The sequence below is a fragment of the Electrophorus electricus genome, chromosome 11, assembly GCF_013358815.1.
Source record: "Electrophorus electricus isolate fEleEle1 chromosome 11, fEleEle1.pri, whole genome shotgun sequence".
Classification (NCBI taxonomy): Eukaryota; Metazoa; Chordata; class Actinopteri; order Gymnotiformes; family Gymnotidae; genus Electrophorus; species Electrophorus electricus.
The window spans coordinates 3,779,965-3,801,229 of NC_049545.1; the positions used below are offsets into that span (position 1 = coordinate 3,779,965).

Consider the following 21,265-nt stretch of genomic DNA (forward strand, 5'->3'; position numbering starts at 1 on the left):
TGTATGTAATTGGATAATGGCCCATGAGCCCATTAAATCTCTGAACTTAAATGGTGAATCTAAAATGAGCCAGTTAAGTTTTTGTTTTTACCATTTCAGTGTTTAAAAAAAAAAACCCCAAAAAAAACCCAGAACAACAGACTGGCTGGTCAGTGACTCCATGCAGTTTATTTTGATCCTTTAATGTTTTATAAATGCAGTTCAATACAATGCATACCATTACACACTACACCTATCAAAGTTCTATGTTTGTATATTTTTCATTAACTACAGCAGAGCAAAATAGCTTGACAAACAGAACCTCCATTACACGCTCCCAAACACGAAACGATCAAAAGTTGGCGTTACAGAAAAGCTCCATCTTTCCACTCTCAGGCAAACCTCTATATCAAGCAGGCCTAACCTATATGTTGTTAAAAAAGGACATTTAAAAATGTAGACTGCCGTACCATGTGCGTTTTATTACTATTTGAAAATAAATGGAGTCATTGTATTGCTTTGTTTGATACCAGCAGCTGTTCTCCACGGTAGCTGGAGGACGTCCAGAGTTAATAGGACTGTTATAAACTGTTGGTAGGGTTGTCAAAGAGGAAGCACGTGTTGTCCACATTCGAGGCACCTTTCTTATGCAGAGCTGCGGCGTCGCTCAGCTTGCGAGTATAAAGACCCATGCAAGACCAATCAAGCAAGCTGTCCGACGGACCATGCCGCTCCTATGAACTGGACAGACGGTCGTGCGGTGTGTGGCTGCGCGTTTAAGGCGTTGGGCTTGTCCCCGGAGTGTCATGGCCGCCGCCCGCTGCTGACTGACTGGCTTGGGCCGTGAGGACGCGACGTTCACGCCCGCGTAAGTCCGTTAGAAACACACGATTTCCGCTTGTATTCCGTGCGCACATGTCCTTGAAGTGGTTTAGCGGAAAAAAACGGCTGTTGTATGCGTGTAGATATTTCAGTGGGGCTGTGTTTGGGTTTAATTTTTATTTTAATTTTTTTTTTTTTAAAGTTGCCGTGAGAGACCCGAGCGAGAAAGGAGGTCCGAGTTGGGGTATGAGCAGCTGAACTGGGCGGTCAACATATAGGCTGGCTTTACACCAGACATCGAAGAGCCTTAAATTAGCCGACCACGCTGAAATACCAAGCTGAACTCGCTTTCTCGGGCAATCTAACCATAGACTTTTCTCTCAGAAGTTTAACTAGCACTGTAAGTGCCCCACTGTTTGACGCCTGCAGCAGGCTAAGTTTTTACTTTTGCTACTATACTAGCCACAGGTGCAAACAAAAGGTTTGTGTTCGTCAGCTAACATTAGCTAAGAGTGCATATCTCGAAATGAATCCCGTTGTTTACGAATCTTTACCACCTAAAGATGTAAACCGATAGATAAAAGAAACAAGATCCGTTTAATGTTTTAAGTTTGGACGCGAAACGCCTAGTTAGCAAAGTACCCGGGAGACAAACGACCTAACCCAGCTAACGCTAGCTAGCTAGTTAAGCTCTTGACAGTTCACAGGATTATTTAGTGGACCTGCTGTCGGTTCGCATCATATATTAAACTGAACTCGAATCTAGACTATATCTGACATCACACTCTATCTGGATGTTACATTTTTTTTGCTAGTTAAGTGTTCATTCGATATATATAACGTTTGCTTTGTAATAAAGATGTTGTAGCCAATTGTGATTTAATTTCAGCCACACTAGTTAATGGGGTTAGCACAGATAGATTGTCCTGTTGGCCCGCGTTGGGTATTTCTGGATAAAAATCTCACAGGTTGGTTTGGCACAGTAATGTGCCAATCAGTTGTTTAATGTTGGTTCCAGGATCAAAACAAAATGGCCAATTTATTAGAATGTGAATATTAGTAAATGTTTCATGCGTGCAACCCAGCAAGTAATAACATGATGGTAATTATCCTAAAGCAAGGTTAGATTTTCATAATCACTTTATATCACTTTGTACAACAATGTTACCTCAGCAGGAGGTTTCAAACAAGCTAGATGCCCTAACAATGTGTAAATGAGCATTTGCATCATTATGTTACTGAAAACAGTAAAGCCAGCAGTGACAGGTACACTTCAGAGTTTTGGAAACGCATGCATGTATTAATTTCTGGAGCTTTCTGACACAGTGCCTGCGGCATGGTTCTGTCTGACTTCCCAGTCCTTTTGCCCAGGTGGAAACATAAGTCTTTGTTTATATGTCATGATGAAGGAAAAAATGACATTACATGAATCAAATATATTGAATATTTGACCAGACTTAACTGTAATTGATGTCATTTTTTTCATGACACCACACACAATAAAACATGTTTGTCTTAAATAGTCACAATAATTGTTGCATTTAAATGAACCAAGAAGATGTTTGTATGTTTTGAACATTGTAGGGGTCGATGAATTGAACATGGAAGTGGACCACACCAACAAAAGCAGCCATCATGGGGATAGTGACCAGGCTGGTGATAATGAAAGAGGCAACTGGCATAGACGGCTAAGACTCAGGAAGTCCTCAGCATCTTCTGTCACTGTGAAAAGGACAATTGATGAGGAGAAGGTGGACATAGCGTTATCCAAAAAGCCAACCAAAAATGCACCCCAAAATAACCATGTTGTGGACAGTTGTAGCAGAGAGCTCACATTTACTTGCTCCGAGTGCAACCACAGCACAGTTTTTAGTTCCAGTGATTTGCTAAACCACTTCAGGATCTTTCATGAAGGAAAGCCACCATTGTTTCCTTGCGACATGTGCAGCTTTACCACCGCTGAGTTAAATACCCTCCAACAGCATCGCACGAAACACAGCAACTCTAAGCTCACATGTGAGGTTTGCAATGACGATACATTACAGACTGAATGCCAACTTACAAAACATTGTAAAACTCAGCATAACCTAAATGGTCAGTACCACTGTGAAAAGTGCAAGTTTTCCACAACGGAGTTTAAAATGTTTATGAATCACCCTTGTCCACACAGCACTCTGCCACCCACAGATTGTACTGAAAAATCAGGTATTAGGCCTGGGAATTGTGAATTGAATGGGAATCTTCTGGCCGATCCTGCTGAGGAATCCCATAAAGAGGAGCGCCTAAAGCAAATGGCTTCAGCCTGTCATAGAGGTTGGAGGAGAAAGAACTGGTTGAAAAAAAAAGAGGTTCCTGCAAAAGAACACAACAGTAATGTGCCACACTTCAAACTCTTACTCCCAAAAGCAGAAACCAAGTGGCCATCTTCTGGATTTTTACCTTTCTCAGGTGTAGGTCTGCTTGATGAAAATGGCATCCTGCTAAATCCAGCAAGGATCTTAGAGGAGTCCCAGCAGTTTCTGGAGAGGACGGTAAACAGTGGAAAGACATGGCCAATAATTCTAAAAGGGGAACCTGAGTTTGCATCTCTGTCCTGTACTGGACCCTACCAGTTACAGCCAAAATCAAAGCCGTATAGCACAGAACTCCCAGAACTTCAAAGTGCCGGGAAGGATAAACTTTCAGGGCTCATGGAAAGGAACAACATCTCAGTTCCTCCTGATTGCACTACAAAAGTGATTGGTTTCAAAATGGTGGATGGAAAAAAGCATCTTGTTCTTAAAGTTATACCACCGACCAAGCCAGAGATTTCCTCAGACACAAGAGGAGAGTTTCCAGGTGTAAATCCAAATGAATCATATGGTTTAGAATCAGGATCTCAGATCAAGCGATCTAGTGATCAGACATCTACTGAATCAGGTGACAGCTCAACTAACAATGCTTCATTTAATTATGATGATGCTACCTCAGTTTCAGGCCAACAAGTAAAACAAGGGCAGAGTAAAAAGCAACAAGAAGATCCAATAAATTATGTTCCTCAGGTAGATAACACTGGCAGTGATGGTAAAGAGGCGTGTCATACCTGCAGTGAAATTTCAGGGGTATGTACACAGCTCATAGCCCCAAGAACAGAGGAGAGTTTTAATGTAGCAGTTCAAAAGAACAGTAAAAAGCAATTGACGTCTTTTGATGTAATGTCTAACTCTAACACATATCACACCAATGGAGATAGTATTCGTATCTCAGTGGAAGTAAGTTCTGTCAGACAGATGGATATGCATACTCTCCATTCAAAGATGCAGGAACATAATATAGGTTGTCACAGCAGTCTTGCTTCCAGTGCTCCATTTGATCTAGGCAGCTTGGAAGAGGGATTAAATTCCCACCTGCCAACCCTGATGTCTGAGAAAGATGGAATCCCTCATGTGGGCAAGAACAACATGGTTAAGGACTCATGGGAAGGCTCCAAGGTAACCCAGCCACCTCTGGTTCACTTGAATGAGCAGAAAGAGAATATGCAGTCAACAGCATTTGTAAGCTTTCTGACAAATCAAGAGAAGGAAGCCAGTCCTGAGTCAAAGATGTTGTTTAGTGGAACCATAGTATCCCCCCCGCATAAACATTCTACTGAGGCACTGTTTAACTGCCCAAGTGAAGATGGAGGCTTGTTATTCCAAGACAGTATCGATGACTACACAAACAATGTATACCCCAGAGATGCTTCCATCCCTTTAGATCAGACCTGTACAACCAAAACTGTAGAGGAACATAATTACTTAGCGGTGTTACCACTAGGAAACTCTTGCCATAATTCAGATGTGAATAAGACACTAGAAAAGCATCCTGTTACCACCATCCTGAATGATGATCCTGAAGTTACATTCACAGGTAAGCAAGAATTTGATATTTATAATGCAGATGCTACAGAGTTTTCTGCTTCATAGTCTTGCTCAGATATTTGCTTTATCTAACTGCTTGACATCATGCAGGCATTGTTATTCTTGACTTTATACTGTAAAGCTTTCTTCTCTTTTCTGTCATATTTTAAGTTATTAAAATGCAAATATTTACATGCATCACCTGAAAAAAATAAGCATTTAATGAAGAGTCTAGTGGAACAATGTGGCATATTAATGTTATTGAAACCTCCACACTAATGGATAAAAAAAAAAAAAAAAGAAAATACAGGGAAGTGTACAATTTTTGGATTCATATAATTATTTATAAATGTATTTTAAAAACTAATCAGTTTGAGACAGTTTTGGCATTATAGTATGAGGGACCTTTACCATCTGTTCAGGTTATCTGGATTAATATTTGCTGCTAGTTCCTTGTGGAGCTGTTCATGGTGCCTTTTTAACAAGATCATTCTCTTCATAGGCATTAAAGCGCAGTCAGTTGAATTGGGTGGCCTCTCTACCCAACAGGTTGGTCTGAAATCAACCGAAGCCATACCTATAGCAGTGATGGTGGCCGTCGAGGAGCAGCTTTCACAATCAAATGTGTCCTCACTGCCAATGAATGAGTCAGTTCTGAACAGGAAGAGACGGGGAGAGCCAATCACAACAGACTCACAGGAACAGTTCTGTAAATCTAGGAGGCCATTGGTGGAAAATTCACAAGAAAATGGCACACCAGCATTTGTTCCTTACTGGGAGCCCATTCCTCAAGGATTAGAAAGGACTCTAAGGCTCTTTCCTTTTTGTTACTCGCAAACTATAAAAGTTCCTCGCCTAAACCAGCCTGTTGTAGTTCTCAATCACCCGGACACGGATATTCCAGAAGTGACCAACATTATGAGAGTGGTTCACAGGCACAAAGGGGCAGTGGAGAAGGTCATGCTGTCTCAGGGAACTCTGAAAGCCCTTTCTGAGCTCGACTGTGACACCTTCCGGAATAAACCTTCAATGAACTGCCATTCTTCACACTGCAGAAGAGATTGGCCTCAAGGGACAGTTAAAGAAAGGTTCATTCTGAATCTGAAGCTAAAAAGGTTATGTGGTAACAAGTATAAGGTAGCCGCTTCAGCAAATAAGACAAATGGCTTTCAGTCATCCTTCAGGTGTTGGTTTTGTGGTCGACTTTTTAGAAACCAGGAAACCTGGGTAGGTCATGGTCAGAGACATCTGACGGAGGCCACTCGAGACTGGAACAAGCTGTTCCGCAGTGAAAGGCAATCTAATGGACCTATTCAGCTGTACTACCATTGAGCCTCTGTCGTAACATGTAACACTGTGATACACAGGTTTTGAAAAGATTGATGAAAAGATGGGGTAAAAAGAGTTGGTAGTCCGGATCAGGGTCTATGTGTGCAGATCTCAGGGTGGGCCTTAATTGTCCTTCAGGGTTTTAAGGGTATACTGTTATTCGGTGAAGCACTCTTAGTAGTGTTGGATTGATTATTCGTCTCAGGGACTGTTGGCTAACTAAAACAGCATTAATTATTTATTTTTAAGTAATATCTCACTGTGAAAAGCAATTGCATTATTTGTATATAAACAGAGGTTTAAAATGTTTGATGTGGTCAGACCAAAATCATAATACTGCTGTAGTGTAGCTAAGGCAAGATTATTTGCCAATATTCCTTTGCTCTTATTTAAAAAACAAATAGAATTATTTAACTGAAATTTAAAGACGAGACAATCTATTGTAATGATTTATTTATAGTTTCACCAGCTTCCAAAAGTCATTAGGATAAAGTTCATAATGATTTAATAATTTGATTTGAAACCAGAAAAAAATGGTGTTTGATTTCTAATTTGATTACAGCATTGATTCACTGACACATTCAGATACATTCTTGCTTACCGGTTTATGAGAAGTGTGATCATTCTCTTCGTGTCATTGAGTTTCTCCATTTTTTTTTATTGCCTAGAAGTGTCATGGTCCCATTCCACTGTTATGTAGTACCATATTTATGTTGTCATATTAGAATGCTTTTGAACACACTTGAATTGTGATATAGGCTCTTTGGTATATAGCCTTAACAGCTGTAGTATAAGCTTATATTTTTCTAAATGGACGAAGATAATTTGGCAGTTGAGCTGCATGATTTCTTGACTCTAGGGCACTTAATTATTAATAGTAATAATTATGAATAGTGGCATAGTAATACTTCATACTTATAGTTAATAGTAATAATTGCTTTTGCATAGCACAGGTGTGTACTGTTATTTTTGTCTGTCAAATGGTTGTTTAACCTATAGACCAATTGAATTTCTGCTGGAGTTAAAATGGTTTCATGTGTAAAGTAGCAGTATTATCAAAGAATGAAGTACAAAACTCACATTTTGTGTCGTTCTGCAAATGGATACAAATATCTTTATACATTTCTACATTTAAATTCTTTTTTTAATGTTATTTATCTCAGACCTACTGAAAGGTATTTGGTTTAACATAGTAGGATTATTCCTTCAGGTTATTATTTCAGTGTCTATTTGAATGAAATTAATCATTAGTCCTGCACTTAATTTTGAATTGTGTGATTATTCCAGTATGCATTCCAGTGGACTAGCCACAGTCACATACTAACAACGTGTGAGAATTGAAAATTATTATTTTATCGAATTTTCAATTTTTCTGTCTAGAAAACCAAAATATTGTTTCCTAAGATTACACTGTTAAAATTGTAGTAATGCATAACGAACTGAGCATAATATTTTCTAATTATAAAACACATACTCAAGTGCCTCTTCTTAAACTTCAGTTACAATGTGTGTTATATGTGTGGACATCATGGTCTGAAGAAGTCTTATAAAGAAATATCCGTCCCACACTGAACACAGTTTGACGTGCTGGGGAGTGCTACTTTTATACTTGGTAATTTTGTAGTCAAATAGAAATGCAGAAATATTCCGACATAGCTGTATATTTAAGTACAACATCTTAAATGTCATTACAAAAATAGGTTTTGTCAGAAAATGTTAAGGTAAAACAAAATGAACACATTACATATTTACAATGTCTTTTCCAAATAGTCTGCAGTTTTACATTATGGACAATTCCATATCAAATTATTCCCATGGTCTCTATTGTCTTATGTCTGGATAAATGTTGGAAAAGCAGATAAGAAACTAACATGACATTAAAAATGATGATTCTTTTAACACAGTCATCAGTATAGTGGTTCCAGGATGTGTGAACTGTTGTGCCACTCCATTGAGTTCTCATGGTGTCAGTGCATGTCTCAGTTTGGTAGAGTCCTTGGTGTGACTTTGCGTGTCCACCAACACAAGAGTGTTCCTTTGGTGATTCTCAATAATTTCAGAAACACTATTAAATCGCTAAAAGATAGAAATGGAGAGGAAATTTCAATAAATGACATATGACGGCACTTTACTGCTCTAACCAAATCTTTTATGTTGGTTTATTCTCCAATCATGTGGTATGGTTTAAGCACTGACGTAATGCCTCCTGACTCTACAATGGCAGCGGACTGCTTCCTGCCTTACCTCCTCTCTGCTTTTCTGTTTGCCCAGGGCATACTGCTTTGTGTCAGGAATGTAGCGTACTGGGATGTTGTACACTCTGCTATTGTAGAAAACCACCAAGGTGTATGGCTGCAGGGCATCCAGTCCCGAGCTCTTCCTCACCAGGTAAGACCCGTCCTGAGGGAGGAAGAGACAGATGGTACCAGGGGAGAATGAAATGATCTCTGCACTGTGCACCTTTTAGGAATGCCATGCAGAAACTTAGGTATTCCTCTAGCCATTTATCAATAGTGATGCACCAACCCCAAGGTTGCTGTTGGCTTGCACCTGTTTAACCCCCAACACCATGCCATTACCATGTCTGTTTTGGAAATGGTCCATCATGCAAATAATATCCTTATAGCAGTGGTCATTAAGAAACTGACCAGTGATGAGTGGTAGTGAGGGGCTGAACTGTGCTCGCCGACAGGCAGGCTACAGTCTGTAATGGTGCCTAAAGCGGTCAGTGAGGGAAGGAATGAGGTAAATGCTTATAATAAACTTGCTGGTAAGGGCAGCACAATTGAGCCCTCACAATGAAAAACCATAAATATCAATTTACAGTTTTTCCACATTCTACAAAATAAAAATATAAAGCATTATTGCAAGTTTTATTAAATGCCCATGTGAATGAAGTAAGTCTATATGAAGCATATTTAGCATTTTATATGTATTTGTAAAAGCTGTACAAAATCAAAAACTAAACTGTTTACACAAAAATGGGAAATGGCTGATATATGGTTTTTCATTGCAAAGGATCAATTGTTCAGTTTTTTAATTATCTGATAAAGGACTTAATGAAGTGTGACATGCTAGCGATGTTTGTCTCAGCTGGTCAGTGTGTTGTTAGTCTGTCATGCCTTGGCTGATCGGATCAGGATGTCCTCTGCTGTCTTGCGGTGACAAGTGCTGGTATACCAGGGCTTATTAAATACGCCAGCCTTCTGGAATGTAAAAATATGTACGACATGGGCTACTTCATGCTTTACATATACAGTAGGTTGCCTAATGTACTTCTAGTGTCAAAGAAACATGCACATTATGAGCAAAACATGCACATCTGTGCAAAACTCCCATCTAGAAATAATACTTTTCACAGCCAATATAATACAGTGAACCTGTAATGAATAGATAGCAACTAAATAACACATTATAGCTGTAATTAGTTCAAGGCATAGTGCAATGGTAGATGACTGTCAAAGTACCTGGTACACATAGCGTTCTGGGGAAAATGCTGAAATATACTGAATAACAATATTGTTCTAAAAAGAGACATACTATGTGAGTTATAACAGACCAACTAAAAGGTAGTGTTACTGAGAGAGGGAGCATGGTAATAACCTGCTCTTGCTCTCTAGCTTCAATGTCCTCCTGAGACAGGCTTCCTCTCTCTGCTGCTGTGAACTCTGCACAAACAGGCATACAATTACAAAAACAAGCTATGAAAACATACAACTGAAAGCCCTGAACCACTGTCAGTGTGTTTCTATGTGTGTGTAATGAAATCTATTTTTAGGACCACTTACTCTGGCTGGGGCTATCACAAGGCATAGGCATCCTGCGGATGGCAAAACACATTAAGAGTCTTCAGTGTTTAATGTCAATGTTTGTACTGGATATTTGTTCAGTTCTTTTCATTATGCTTTATTTGGCTTTGGTTACCTACTTCATGCGATAGAATACTTTGGTGGGTTGGCCGGCCCCATGGTTTGCTGAATCTCGAGCTACACTTTTTGGTGCAGCTGCAGAGCATCAGGTACATTTAAAATAGAGGTGAGCTCCATTTTTACTTGGGGGCCCATTACAACATTTAGCTGGTGGTTAGCAGACAACCTAAATAGTTTTTAGGTGTAATATTTTTCCATAAATGCTATGCCCATTCCTTATGTAAATGTCACTTTTCCTGAAATAAAACAAACCTTCTCCTTTAAAATTATTTTTATTTGATTGTTTTGGTTTTGTAGAAGATATATACAACTAAAAAAACTTTTCCTAATAAAAAATAAGGCTAATATCCATTAACCTACATAAAATGAAAACACATGACTTTGGAATAATGACAACTACCATTTTTAGCATGCTTAGAGTCAGAAATGTAGCATGTGCAAAACAAAACATTTACACTATTGCCATTTTATGAAATTGTGCCATTATTGAGAGATTTTTCCATGTCTCACAGATAATTACCTTCATTGGCTTTTGCTGGAATACTTGCTTTCTGGAAATTGAAATGCATAATTGTGAAACTTAATGAAACTAAACCTCCAAAAGTTAAAGGGCAATTTAAAAAATTTAATATTAGTCATTTACATACCTGAAAAAATGGGGGTTTTGGATGATTCCTAACAAACAGGCAACAAAGTACAAATTATATTGCAGTGGTGATTGATTTTGACTCTAGCATTGTATTTACTGAAATAATGCCTATTCCTATCTACATGACCTACAGTTCCCTTGGTAGTGGTCTAGGCTTGCTGTCTTTTACAGTCTTCTCTGGCCTTTTAGTTACACCTAACAGAGAAAAGTCAGATGTTAGATCACAGTCGAGTAATACACATTCATTTAGAGGGTGGCCCATTCAGTCAGCTAAAACATTATTTACTGTTTGTGAGTGTTACTTTAGTTATTCAGTCTTAAGAAATTAACATAGGCTGGAGTTATTGCATATCTCCAAAATTTACATAAGAATGTATGTAATTACCATTCTTTCAGTAATATCCAAATCCTTTATTCATAACATTTTTGGAATTTCAAAATTATCCAAATACAGCACTTCATTAAGACCTCACCCTCATCATTACAAACTTCATAGTCTTCCTCTTCCTCCGGCTCCTGGGTAAGGAGATAACAAAGAACACTTATCATTTTATCAAATAACATTTATCATTTTGTGACTACCATTTCGTATTCAAATCCTTATAAGGTCTTGCACACAAACATACCCAGCCTTCTTCCAGTTTTGATCTTATGTGTTTTAATCATTTTTAAATAATCTGTAATACTTACTAAGCAGGAAATTGGTTTCCTGGTATTCATTCTGTGAGGATAAAAGATAACATTGCTGCAGTAACTTGAGAAGGTAAGAAAGTCTATTCTGTTACATATTACCAATTAGCTGATTAGGGCCTTAGTAAACTTAGTAGTCTCACACAGACATCCTCTGAACCCTCATCAATCCTTGTATAAAGGCTTCTTGGGTTTTGGGTGTTTGTTTTGTTTGTTCATTACAATATTGTTCTGGTGTCTATGTTCAGATCATTCAAAGTCTTGTTCATTGTTCTCACTCATCATTTTTGATTTCGGGTGGGCCTATGTTTGCTTGTTCAACCCAGACCTTACATGTTTGTATTTATTCCTTAATGACCTTATTAACAGGACTCTCCATAATCTGATTCCTCTTTTATTATTATTGAATTATAAGGACTTTTGTGTATTACATATCTGATTTATTCTGTTACTCCCAATATTGTTTAGTGCTTTGTTAGAGCAAATGTATATACATCTGATGGTATGAACTCACAATTCAGATATATTCCACAGAAATTGTAATACCTGGGACTAGGTGTAGGGGGCAGTCTTAGAGGTGGGAGTTGCATCTTTGTACTGCACCTGTGAACCAGAAAGAGGAACGGTTATGAATAATTCCAGGCAACAAATAATTCATTTGGTGAGTATTTTCAGGGGGAAAAATACATTCAACAGGTGTCACAATAAGGAACGAGATGACTTTCATCAGATCAGCCTGCATTACTGGTGGGTTTCGATTTTTTATTAAAGGAACCATGTCACGCACTGCTGAGCACACACAGACATCAATAACAAAGTATCAGACCGCGTTCAGTAACAAGATAAAAATAAATCTAAGCATTTTGGTATGCCACAATGTAATCTTAAAACAGGCATTTTTATAAGAATAGCCTACATGCTTTCTTTATGAAACCTACTTGCATCATACAGTGGTGTGCCAGACTGGTGTAATGAAGGTTGAGAGAAATCATAGCCATACCTACTAATGCCTGGAGAATCGTCCTTTGAAGAAAGAGAAACAGCTTTTCACAGCACATACCATGTACCATTAAACAATTACCTATGTAATAGTGCAAATAATAAAAGGATGAAATTTGCAGACTAAAGGAATGTGAACTTAGTGTTAAAATGTATTGTTATTAATATAGCTTCTTTGCTGGAGTGGAGAAGATAAGCTAACTCAGTGTTTAAAACTTACGTTATCAGGAACCTCATAGACATCTAGAAAACAATTGAAAAATAATCAGTAGTTATATTTTCATGTTGTTTTTTGTAATGTGATGCCCAATATACTATGTAGCCTGCAGTGCAGCTCATAAGAATTTGACACAGTTATTGCTGTTTTGGTTCTGTAGTCCAAAAACTTGAAATAGACTTAATTGAAGGGTATTTTGGAGGGAACCTAAGTAACTGGGCAAATTATAATCTTACATACACTGACATATTTAATACATAGCTACTAATCCTTTGCAGTCAATAACTGCTTCAACTCGGTCAATGTAATGGATGGCTAGTTCCACTAGTGATGTTTTCAGTTAATAAGATTCTCACAAGACCAAAGATATCTGAATGGTGTTCCATATAAATAAAAACTAGACCAAAAAAAACAAAAAAACAAAAAATAGCACCTGGACTGTCTGATCGCCTTGGAAAGTGTTGGTTTTCACGGTTGTCTGCGTGATCTATAGAGAGAAAAATGAAAAATGATCTCAAAATGCAATGATATTCTGAATCTTAAAATGCCACATGCACCGTTTGTTTTATATTTATTTTACAGTTAGAAATCTTGCACAGTGTAATTTTTGGCTGAATGCTGAGCCTCAGCCTGCTAGAAAGGGTCTATATTGCTGTATTAATTTGGTGCTGGGCAGTAGCAAGAATCATGCATAGGAGTTTTGAAAAGGAGGTGCACTTGTGACAGTCCTGTGTAACTGAGGAAATCACCATAAAAAAACAAGAAATGTTGAAAATACTTGGTGTATCCAAAGCTGATGTAGAATCTATACAATGAAAAGTCACATTATTTTTCTGTTTTGCTGATGGTGCTGGAAGGGGTCAGTGTATTCTCTCATGAGGTTTTCATGTGGGTTGGTATTTGGTGCCCAAGAGGACAATGTAAATGTGATATAAAAATATGAATAGAGACAAATAGATTTCTGTTTTGTTTTGTTTTTTTTTTGTTTGTTTTTTTGTATATCACTGTTTAAGGTGGATTAGCTCCAACATAATGCAGATTTTAACAGAGATCTTGCAAAAGGCCTCCATGCTTTGTTTTCTGAAGTATCTTATCTGTATGACCTTTCTCAGAAGGGTCAATATAGTTATCGTCATCCATGATTTCCTCTGGATGAACATAGTCTTCCTGCACAAAAAGAACATGCTTTTTAGATTTTAAGTAGTACCATGTTAGCAGTTTATCATTTATTTCTATTTTAAATATGCTATACAAATAGACATGACTCACTAGAGTCATGTAATGTTTTTAGGATAGACTTGTCTGCTATGGAAAAGGGAATAAAGATTACAAAAAGGAAGTGCTATACTACATCATCTGAGACATTCTCTTGAAGTACAATGAAGCATATTTACTTACTTCATTTTTCATTGGCCGGTCTGGACTGGGCTTCTCAGGAATCGATGGTTTGATTGGCCATATGGCCGTTGTTGGTTTTGTTTGAGTCATTCGACCAGGACGTGAGTCTGGAAAAGGTAAACAATACTGAACACAGGAAGTTGGTATATTTGAGCCAGTGATCTGGTGACAAAAGTCGTGGTTTTAATTTTGCATCAGAATGCGCTGACCTCATCTTATACCAGTGGACTCATATTTGAGTGGTATTTTCCACCTGCAGTTTTCAAGAAAGTAGTGATTGTATGATAAAATAGAGCCATGCAAGTGTTCTCTCCATGTAAAATGAAACTGAACTTTTTTACTAACTCAGTTTTAACCCTCATGGTGTTTTTTCCACTTCAGAAAAGAAAAAAAAAATCTAATTTAAATTCAGTTACATAATTTAAATTAATTCAATTAATTCATACTTCATTAAATATGTGTACATATTTTCTATTATTCAGGTATTCATTTTTGTGCTTTCTATGTAACTTTAAACATCAAAATTCCAAAATTACTGAGAAGTATAAGTTGTATTAAAAATATGTTTTGTCATTTCTTTTCCTTTAGTGTATCTTGGTGAAAAACACACTAACCACACTAATATAAAAACAAACCAATGTTTATTATTTGTGTAGTGGTAAGATTTAGCTTCTCATTTCATCTGCATCCTGGGTCATACTGGGTTTGTATCTCAGTGATTGTGTGAGGTTACTTACCAAGATATTCTCCTGCATGGTAACGGGTAGCAGGGGCAGGCGTGAAGACTTCTTCACATGGTGGAGGCTCGTAGTTGTCATCATGTTCACCCTGCGGATCTTCATACACATCGCTATCCTGCAATAAGCCACATTTAGCACCGCTATGGTTATGTTCTCCTCTTCATTTACTAATCTATATTTGATCTAATCCTAATCTGTAGATATTTGTACAGTACAATATTGATTTAATTTCTATGGTTTTCCCTTCTAGAGAAAGAGTGAAGAGTAAAGAGTGAAACTCACAAACTCTGACCCAGACCACTCTGCTTGGTCATCCCCTAAGAAAAAAAAACAAAACAAGATGAATGTTTACTGTTTATTGCTCGTTCATAAAATGCATTGATTATGACTAGCAAAATTAGTCCATCAATATTAGTCAATATATACTATGACTATAAAGTCAAACAGTCTTTAAAGTTCTAAAGTGACAGCTGAAGGTAAAAGGGGGTGACTTGCCAGGATAGTCTCTTGCAGGTACTTTTGGAGGTCCTTTGTTTTTTATTCTGAAACAGAGTTATAAATATGCAGTGCATAATTGCAGAGGTAGATATTTGTATTTAAAGATATCCTTTCTCACGTGTGCCAAGTAAGACGCCTTGTTAAACATGGCCAAGACTATAGCTACAGGGATAGATATTATACTATAAAAAAACTAAACATACATTATAGCATGTAATATAGGTGCATATGAGCAGGGTTGCTGGGTAGCGTTAGTCCTCCATGGAATGCTACAGTTCCTGCACTGCATGAACTCAGATATTGGACAGCTGCATGCTGAGAAGGACCTTTGATTATCTGAGGGATGAATTCGATGTCATGATAGCCCCCCCCCCCGCCAACAATGTTGTCTTGTGTGTGTGTTCGTCAACGTGGCCACGCCCTCCTTGTGCCTCACACCTGCTCATTATTGTGTCGTTTATCATATGTATAAAGGTCTGTCGTGTACATATGTTGGTGTTTCATGCTATTCGTCTCCGCATCCTGCCTAAAGCCTCCAGCGTTACAGTCAGTAGAAATCATTTTTGCACAAGCTGAAATGTAGCATCAGATAGTGGCAATACCCATGAACAACGTGAGGAGTGTTGATGCTCCTATTACTGACACCAAAGCCTTAAGATGAAACATTTTCATCTGTTTTCTAAATGTACCTTGTAGACCACATGCATACCATGTAGACCACAGAGAAAAAAATCTTTGAGACAGGACATAGAAATGTGTTTTAGCAGAAATTGAAATTTGTTCAGTAGGCCTACAGTCAATCCCTTCAAACTAATTAAAATTAATAAATTATAGTGAACTATTCAATCAATTATAGTGAACTATTTAACTAAATAAACTCAGTGTAACTTGAATCAAAGCTGTTTATGGAAATGTAAACCAGTTTATGGAAGAACAGAGTGATAGGCAATTAATGTGACCAAAAAATAGGTATGCAACATCATTTTGATGTTTTGGGTTCACACCTGTTATTCAGTACAAAATAAGCCTCTGTAATGGACTCATCTCAGGTGTCAAAAATATGTTAACAAATGGAAGTCAGGAATTCATGTTTGCCACACAGATGGACACATTGAGTGCTTCGATTCTTTAAATCAAGACTCAACCAGCATGTCTGATGCAGTCCACTGTGGTGGCCTGAAGTGGAAAGGCATGTGCCTTGTCTTGTCTGCGTCAAGTGACGCTGAACCAGCAAAGGTTAGCAAATGACTACAGCACAAGCCTGGAACCAAAGTTTCTAGTCAGAAAACCGGCAGATAGCTACAGAGCAAGGCATGGTGAAGTAATAAATGATTATTGTCCTTTCTTGGAAAGACCTAGGACATGTAAGAATATGCATGAAAAAGATTACACCCTGGTCATTATATGAACTTTCGCAACATTGTGTACATGTTGCCTTGTTTGAATTCCTGTGAATTCAGACTATTTCTACAAAAACAAACTGACAGGAGGCATAACTCATAAGTAAAACATATAGTTACTGCCTCGAGTCAGTGGAAGTAAATCAGGGGTTAAAGAATGATAAATATTCTTGGTTAGCAGATTAGTTAGTATTTCAGATGAAATTGCAAGCTTTGTCATACCGATCCAATGTATTTCTGCCAGTTTTGAGAATATTAGCTGTCTGTTCATTCTGAAACCTGAAAATAAAATTAAAATAAGAGCACTTAATTACTTATCAGGTGTTAAATGTAGTTTCTTAGTTTAGTCTTTTGCCAAAAAATCCCCCTCAAAATCAAAAACAACAAACAAACAAATGCAACTCGGGCAAACATGTCAGTCAACTCAACTAATCATACATGTTCATAGGCACATAGCACACATTGCAAGCACCCTTCACACAGGTATTCTACCATATACAGCTAAATGCTCTGTTACCTCTGTTAGTATGTTTGTACAATTGCACTTCCTGTTTGGACTCTGAGTGAGGAACTGAGAGCCACACATGACTACAGATGTTTCCTACCCTTAAAGCATAATAACTATTTTTGTTCACCCATGGATATATTAAAATTATCTTCTATAAATTATTTGTCCCCCGCCCCCAACACACACACACACACACACACACACACACACACACACACCAAAACTGATATCAAACATATTGTTCATATAGTTTTGTCTATTTTTTGCTAAACAATTTGAAACCCACCTTTTCAATCGGTTGAAAATACTGTCGTCATTCTTTTTGATGTCCTGGACTATTTTTTGGAGCTGCCTGAAATTTCGATGAAGAGCATAATTAAAATGGACATTTCCCAAAGTCCTTCAGCACTGTCAGTGTGGGAGTGAATGTAAACTTTCATGCATATCACAACATTACAGTTTTCTCTTTGAATGATTGGTTGGCTTTATGCCCTCATTAAGTGTCATTACACTTTGTGATCAACGTTGATATTTTATTGAAATAATAATTATTAATAATTTTTACCACATAAAAAAGAACAAAAACGTGCTGAAAAAGTTTTTGTTTTGAATATGCTAAGAAGGGTTTTGGGCTAAGCAAGTCTGTACCCCTCTTTCCCAAATCTCATACACTTTCCAGACAACTACTTACAAGGTTAACATTACACTAATATTAAAATGTAAGGTCACCACTTTCCACATACAGCATTCTGCTGATTATGTGGGAGTTAACACCACAGGACACTGACTCATGGCTCCCGGGTGTCTGCAGCCTTCCATGCGTCATGTGGGAGGGTGTATATATGTGTATGTGTGTTTGTGGGAGTAGAGCTGCAGGTGTATGACTGAGGAAAATGAGACGTATAATCAACAATGATAACAGAATGCACAGTGAATGAAAACATTCATCCAGCCAAAGTAACTTGCACTGATGTTTTGAAAGTGTAAGCTTGTTAGGACAGGTTTAAAAGTGTAACATTACTACTGAATAATTTCTCTGTTTTATCAACTCTTGCTCCACCTCCCTTAACTTATAAGCATTAATTTTTGAATGTTTAAAGCAAATAGTTAAATGAATTTACATTTGTTTTTACAAATGTTTTTACATTTGTAAAAACATTTGTAAAAACATTTGTAAAAACAAATGTTTGTTTACATTTGTTTTTACATTTGTTTTTACAAATGTTCCTGGTACTTAGTTTAACTTAAGCATAAAGAAATTAAACTGACGCTACACTGTACCTATACGAAACACATAACTTTTTGCCAACACAATTTAATATAATATACAATACAGCACTTTTTAGATTGAACACTTGTAGGTAATAAATTCAGCAAACTGAAATGGAAGGCTTTCTTACCTAAGTTTCTCACTAGCAGGAGCAGTTATCTTGCTTAAGGTCTCCATACTGGGAGTGTGAATAAGTGAAGATGAGTGCTCTCTGTAGGTTGAGCCTGACAGATCTTGCACTTGGCAGAGAGCCAAGGCTCAGACACATGACACTTGTGGTTAGTCTTTTTCCCCTTTGTCTTTCTAAATGTTTCATAATTAAAAATAGACTACATAATAGTATGAGTAATAGTACAACAGTGACAGGTTTGGGCTAAGACCTCTTGCATGATAAAAATGTATATTCACTCTTTACTTATTTTGCCCACATATACTGTACAAGAATAAAATGTATATGCATGCAAAATTTGATGTAAATACAATGGTTAAATGATTTATAATATATGTCTAATAATGTTGGGGTTACTGTTATACTGTTTAGTTTTTTTCTATAAGTCATAAAATAAGATGGCGTTTGTGATTTTGTTACATATGTAATAGATAAATAATTTTCTGATAGTGAATTCTACACCAGGGCCAAAATTACAAATGGGAGGGCGTAACGCGGAGTGCTTCGCTATTTGTTGTTGAGATGTCCCATACTGCAACTCTCTGCAAAGCTGGGTTTGGTTTTTCTACTGTTTTACATAAGTTTGTTTTACAAAAATACAAAATATACACAAAAATATTAAAGTACATACATGTCTCAACAGTATTTAGAGTATTTTCATTTAAAGATGGTTGGATTAATTTAATATAATCTCCTTTTCATGACAACAAAAATTGGCCTTGAACCTGAGAATTTGTGACCACAAAACTTAGCCTTTATTATTACATATATACTTTTGTATATGCATTTAATGGTATGAAGTTTTGTAGCACCGAAGCACACAATGTTTGCATATATTTCTACTAGACCAATAAGAACGCATTTAAGAGAAGGTAACGCCCTTTGGAATTGAGGCCGAACAAACGGGGAAACCAAGAATGAAACTGCTGCGTACACTTACTGTTATCTTTATGTGTCAGTAGGGGGCAGTATTGTTCGTATCGCTTGGGCGAAAACCGAGTAAAGCTGGGTTCCAAATTAAACTCCAACACGTGTCCGTCGTGTTATTGAAAGTAGGCGCTATATGTTGTCTTTTTGAAATGTTACGTTAGTGCAGACATAACATAATGGACGACTAGGCATGTGATTTTGCTCCGGACATATTCGCGTTCATACACGGACTCAGGAGGTGGGTGATGAGAAGATTGTGGGAGCACTGCGATTTTGGCGGTGATAGACGGGGATAGACTTGGCGGGGGTAGACTTGTCAAAACCGCTTGGTCGGGCTGACGTAAAGCTGTGTTATTTTCGTCGAGCAAGGGCATAACTAATAATTATGACTAAATAAATGCAATCCGTGTGCAAAATCGAATCAAAGTGATGACTTTTGGTACAAAGTTAATGTATGCGGGAAGCGCGTTTGCAGAGGTAAAAAAAACCCCCCCAAAAACGGTCAGTGGCGTAATGCAGCGGTTTCGTTATTTCAGCTGACACTGCCCCCCAGAAGCCGTCGATATAAAGGTGAAACTTTACGTCGTTAAGGGTGATTATCCACCACTGTTTCATAGAGTGGCTACACAAAATCAGACCGGAAAGATTAGGGCAGTACGTATGAACACGTTGGATTATGTATGTAAGGAACATGCTGCTGTTTTCTCTAAGGAGCTTGGAGTTGTGAAATGCACTGAGGCAGGTGTGTCACTGAAGTCTGAGCACAAACCCAAGTTTTTACAGCCCAGAATGGTCCCAAATGCAGTGTCCAAGGGTTAATGCTGAATGAAAACGCCTCACGGACATAGGAGTGTTGCCACAGTACAGTATTGATTGGGCCACTGCTGTCGTCCCAGAACTAAAGGAAACTGGAGCAGTGCCTTTCCTCCAAGTTGAACATTACCCAATTCTGCAGATTGAAGATCTCAGCGGTTCAGCAAGATAGATCTGTCCTATGCCTATCTGCAGATGAAAGTTGACAAACATTCGCAAAAGCTCCTAACAATTACCATGTAGAATAGCCTCTTTTGTTATAATTGCCTTCCTTTTGGTATTGCCTGAGCTCTAGACATCTTTCAGAAGGCCATGGACCAGATACTGCAAGGGATACATGATGTCCACTACAATCTGGGTGATTTTCTGGTAATGAGGCGCACCGATACTGAACATCTTGAGCATTTGGATGCAGTTCTTGGATGTCTGCAGGACTTTGGCTTGCGGGTTGAGAAGGGAATGTGTGAACTCTTCAGAGACTATCTGGAGTACTTGGGACACATAATTGATGTTGCAGGGTTGCACAGATTTCCAGAGAAAGTTGCTGAGGCGCCAGCTCCATCCAACCTGACCCAGTTAAGATTGTTTTTTGAGTTTGATCAAATATTATGGCCCATTCATTCTCAATCTGACAACGGTGGCTTTGGTCTACAGAATATGAATCTGCAATCAGGAGGCAAAGGAACAGCTTGCCACACAACGTACGGACACATCATGACCCTGGAAGCAGTATCCGGTCGGCATGTGATGCATCGCCGTCCGGTATTGGTGCGGTCATCTCTCATGTGCTTCCCAATGGTGAAGAGAGGCCAGGAGCTTTTGCATAGTTCACAAATTGAGCCTCACCTTAGCAATCATATTTGAAGTAATAAGTTCCACCAATATCTCTATGGGCGAAAGCTCACACTCCTCACTGATCTTTGCCCCCTGAACACAATCTTTGGTGCACAGAAAGTGGTTACTTCTATGGCAGCAGCACGCATGCAGAGGTGGGATTTAGTCCATTACTCCATTGAGTACAAGAAAGCAGCACACCATGTTAACGCT

The 21,265-nt window shown here is 38.0% G+C and overlaps 2 protein-coding genes across 5 annotated transcripts; one reads left to right on the forward strand and one right to left on the reverse strand.

Moving 5' to 3' along the window:
• Positions 1 to 187: 187 nt before the first annotated feature.
• LOC113579905 (zinc finger protein 518A) lies at positions 188 to 7,546 on the forward strand. Of its 4 annotated transcripts, XM_035531683.1 has the most exons (4): positions 188 to 847; positions 1,004 to 1,922; positions 2,386 to 4,689; positions 5,182 to 7,546. In XM_035531683.1, the coding sequence occupies exons 2-4, from the start codon at positions 1,865 to 1,867 to the stop codon at positions 6,009 to 6,011; spliced, it is 3,192 nt and encodes a 1,063-aa protein (XP_035387576.1). In that variant the 5' UTR covers positions 188 to 847; positions 1,004 to 1,864; the 3' UTR covers positions 6,012 to 7,546. The 4 variants fall into 4 exon arrangements, with proteins under 4 accessions (XP_035387576.1, XP_026869941.2, XP_035387578.1 ...); XM_027014140.2 differs by lacking the exon at positions 1,004 to 1,922; XM_035531685.1 differs by lacking the exon at positions 188 to 847 and having other exon boundaries at positions 906 to 1,282.
• A 105-nt stretch (positions 7,547 to 7,651) lies between these two features.
• On the reverse strand, positions 7,652 to 18,523 carry blnk (B cell linker). The gene is made up of 23 exons (XM_027014165.2): positions 18,437 to 18,523; positions 17,323 to 17,388; positions 16,751 to 16,807; positions 15,126 to 15,172; positions 14,913 to 14,947; positions 14,628 to 14,745; positions 13,891 to 13,997; positions 13,596 to 13,659; positions 12,926 to 12,979; positions 12,496 to 12,518; positions 12,277 to 12,299; positions 11,823 to 11,879; positions 11,277 to 11,307; positions 11,060 to 11,102; positions 10,718 to 10,781; positions 10,585 to 10,612; positions 10,458 to 10,488; positions 9,937 to 10,012; positions 9,797 to 9,828; positions 9,612 to 9,676; positions 9,131 to 9,214; positions 8,253 to 8,408; positions 7,652 to 8,084 (listed from the first exon to the last, which is right to left on the reverse strand). Exons 1-23 carry the CDS (start codon positions 18,481 to 18,483, stop codon positions 7,968 to 7,970), a joined length of 1,425 nt encoding a protein of 474 aa, XP_026869966.2. The 5' UTR covers positions 18,484 to 18,523; the 3' UTR covers positions 7,652 to 7,967.
• Positions 18,524 to 21,265: the final 2,742 nt, after the last annotated feature.

Coding starts and splice junctions, on each gene's coding strand:
- LOC113579905 (XM_035531683.1), top strand. CDS start 1,865: ATGTTTCATGCGTGCAACCCAGCAAGTAATAACATGATGGTAATTATC. Junction 1,923..2,385: donor GGTAATTATCCTAAAGCAAG/GTTAGATTTTCA, acceptor TGAACATTGTAG/GGGTCGATGAATTGAACATG. Junction 4,690..5,181: donor TCCTGAAGTTACATTCACAG/GTAAGCAAGAAT, acceptor TTCTCTTCATAG/GCATTAAAGCGCAGTCAGTT.
- blnk (XM_027014165.2), bottom strand. CDS start 18,483: ATGGAGACCTTAAGCAAGATAACTGCTCCTGCTAGTGAGAAACTTAG. Junction 17,389..18,436: donor CCTGCTAGTGAGAAACTTAG/GTAAGAAAGCCT, acceptor TCGAAATTTCAG/GCAGCTCCAAAAAATAGTCC. Junction 10,489..10,584: donor CAAAACCCCCATTTTTTCAG/GTATGTAAATGA, acceptor TTCAATTTCCAG/AAAGCAAGTATTCCAGCAAA.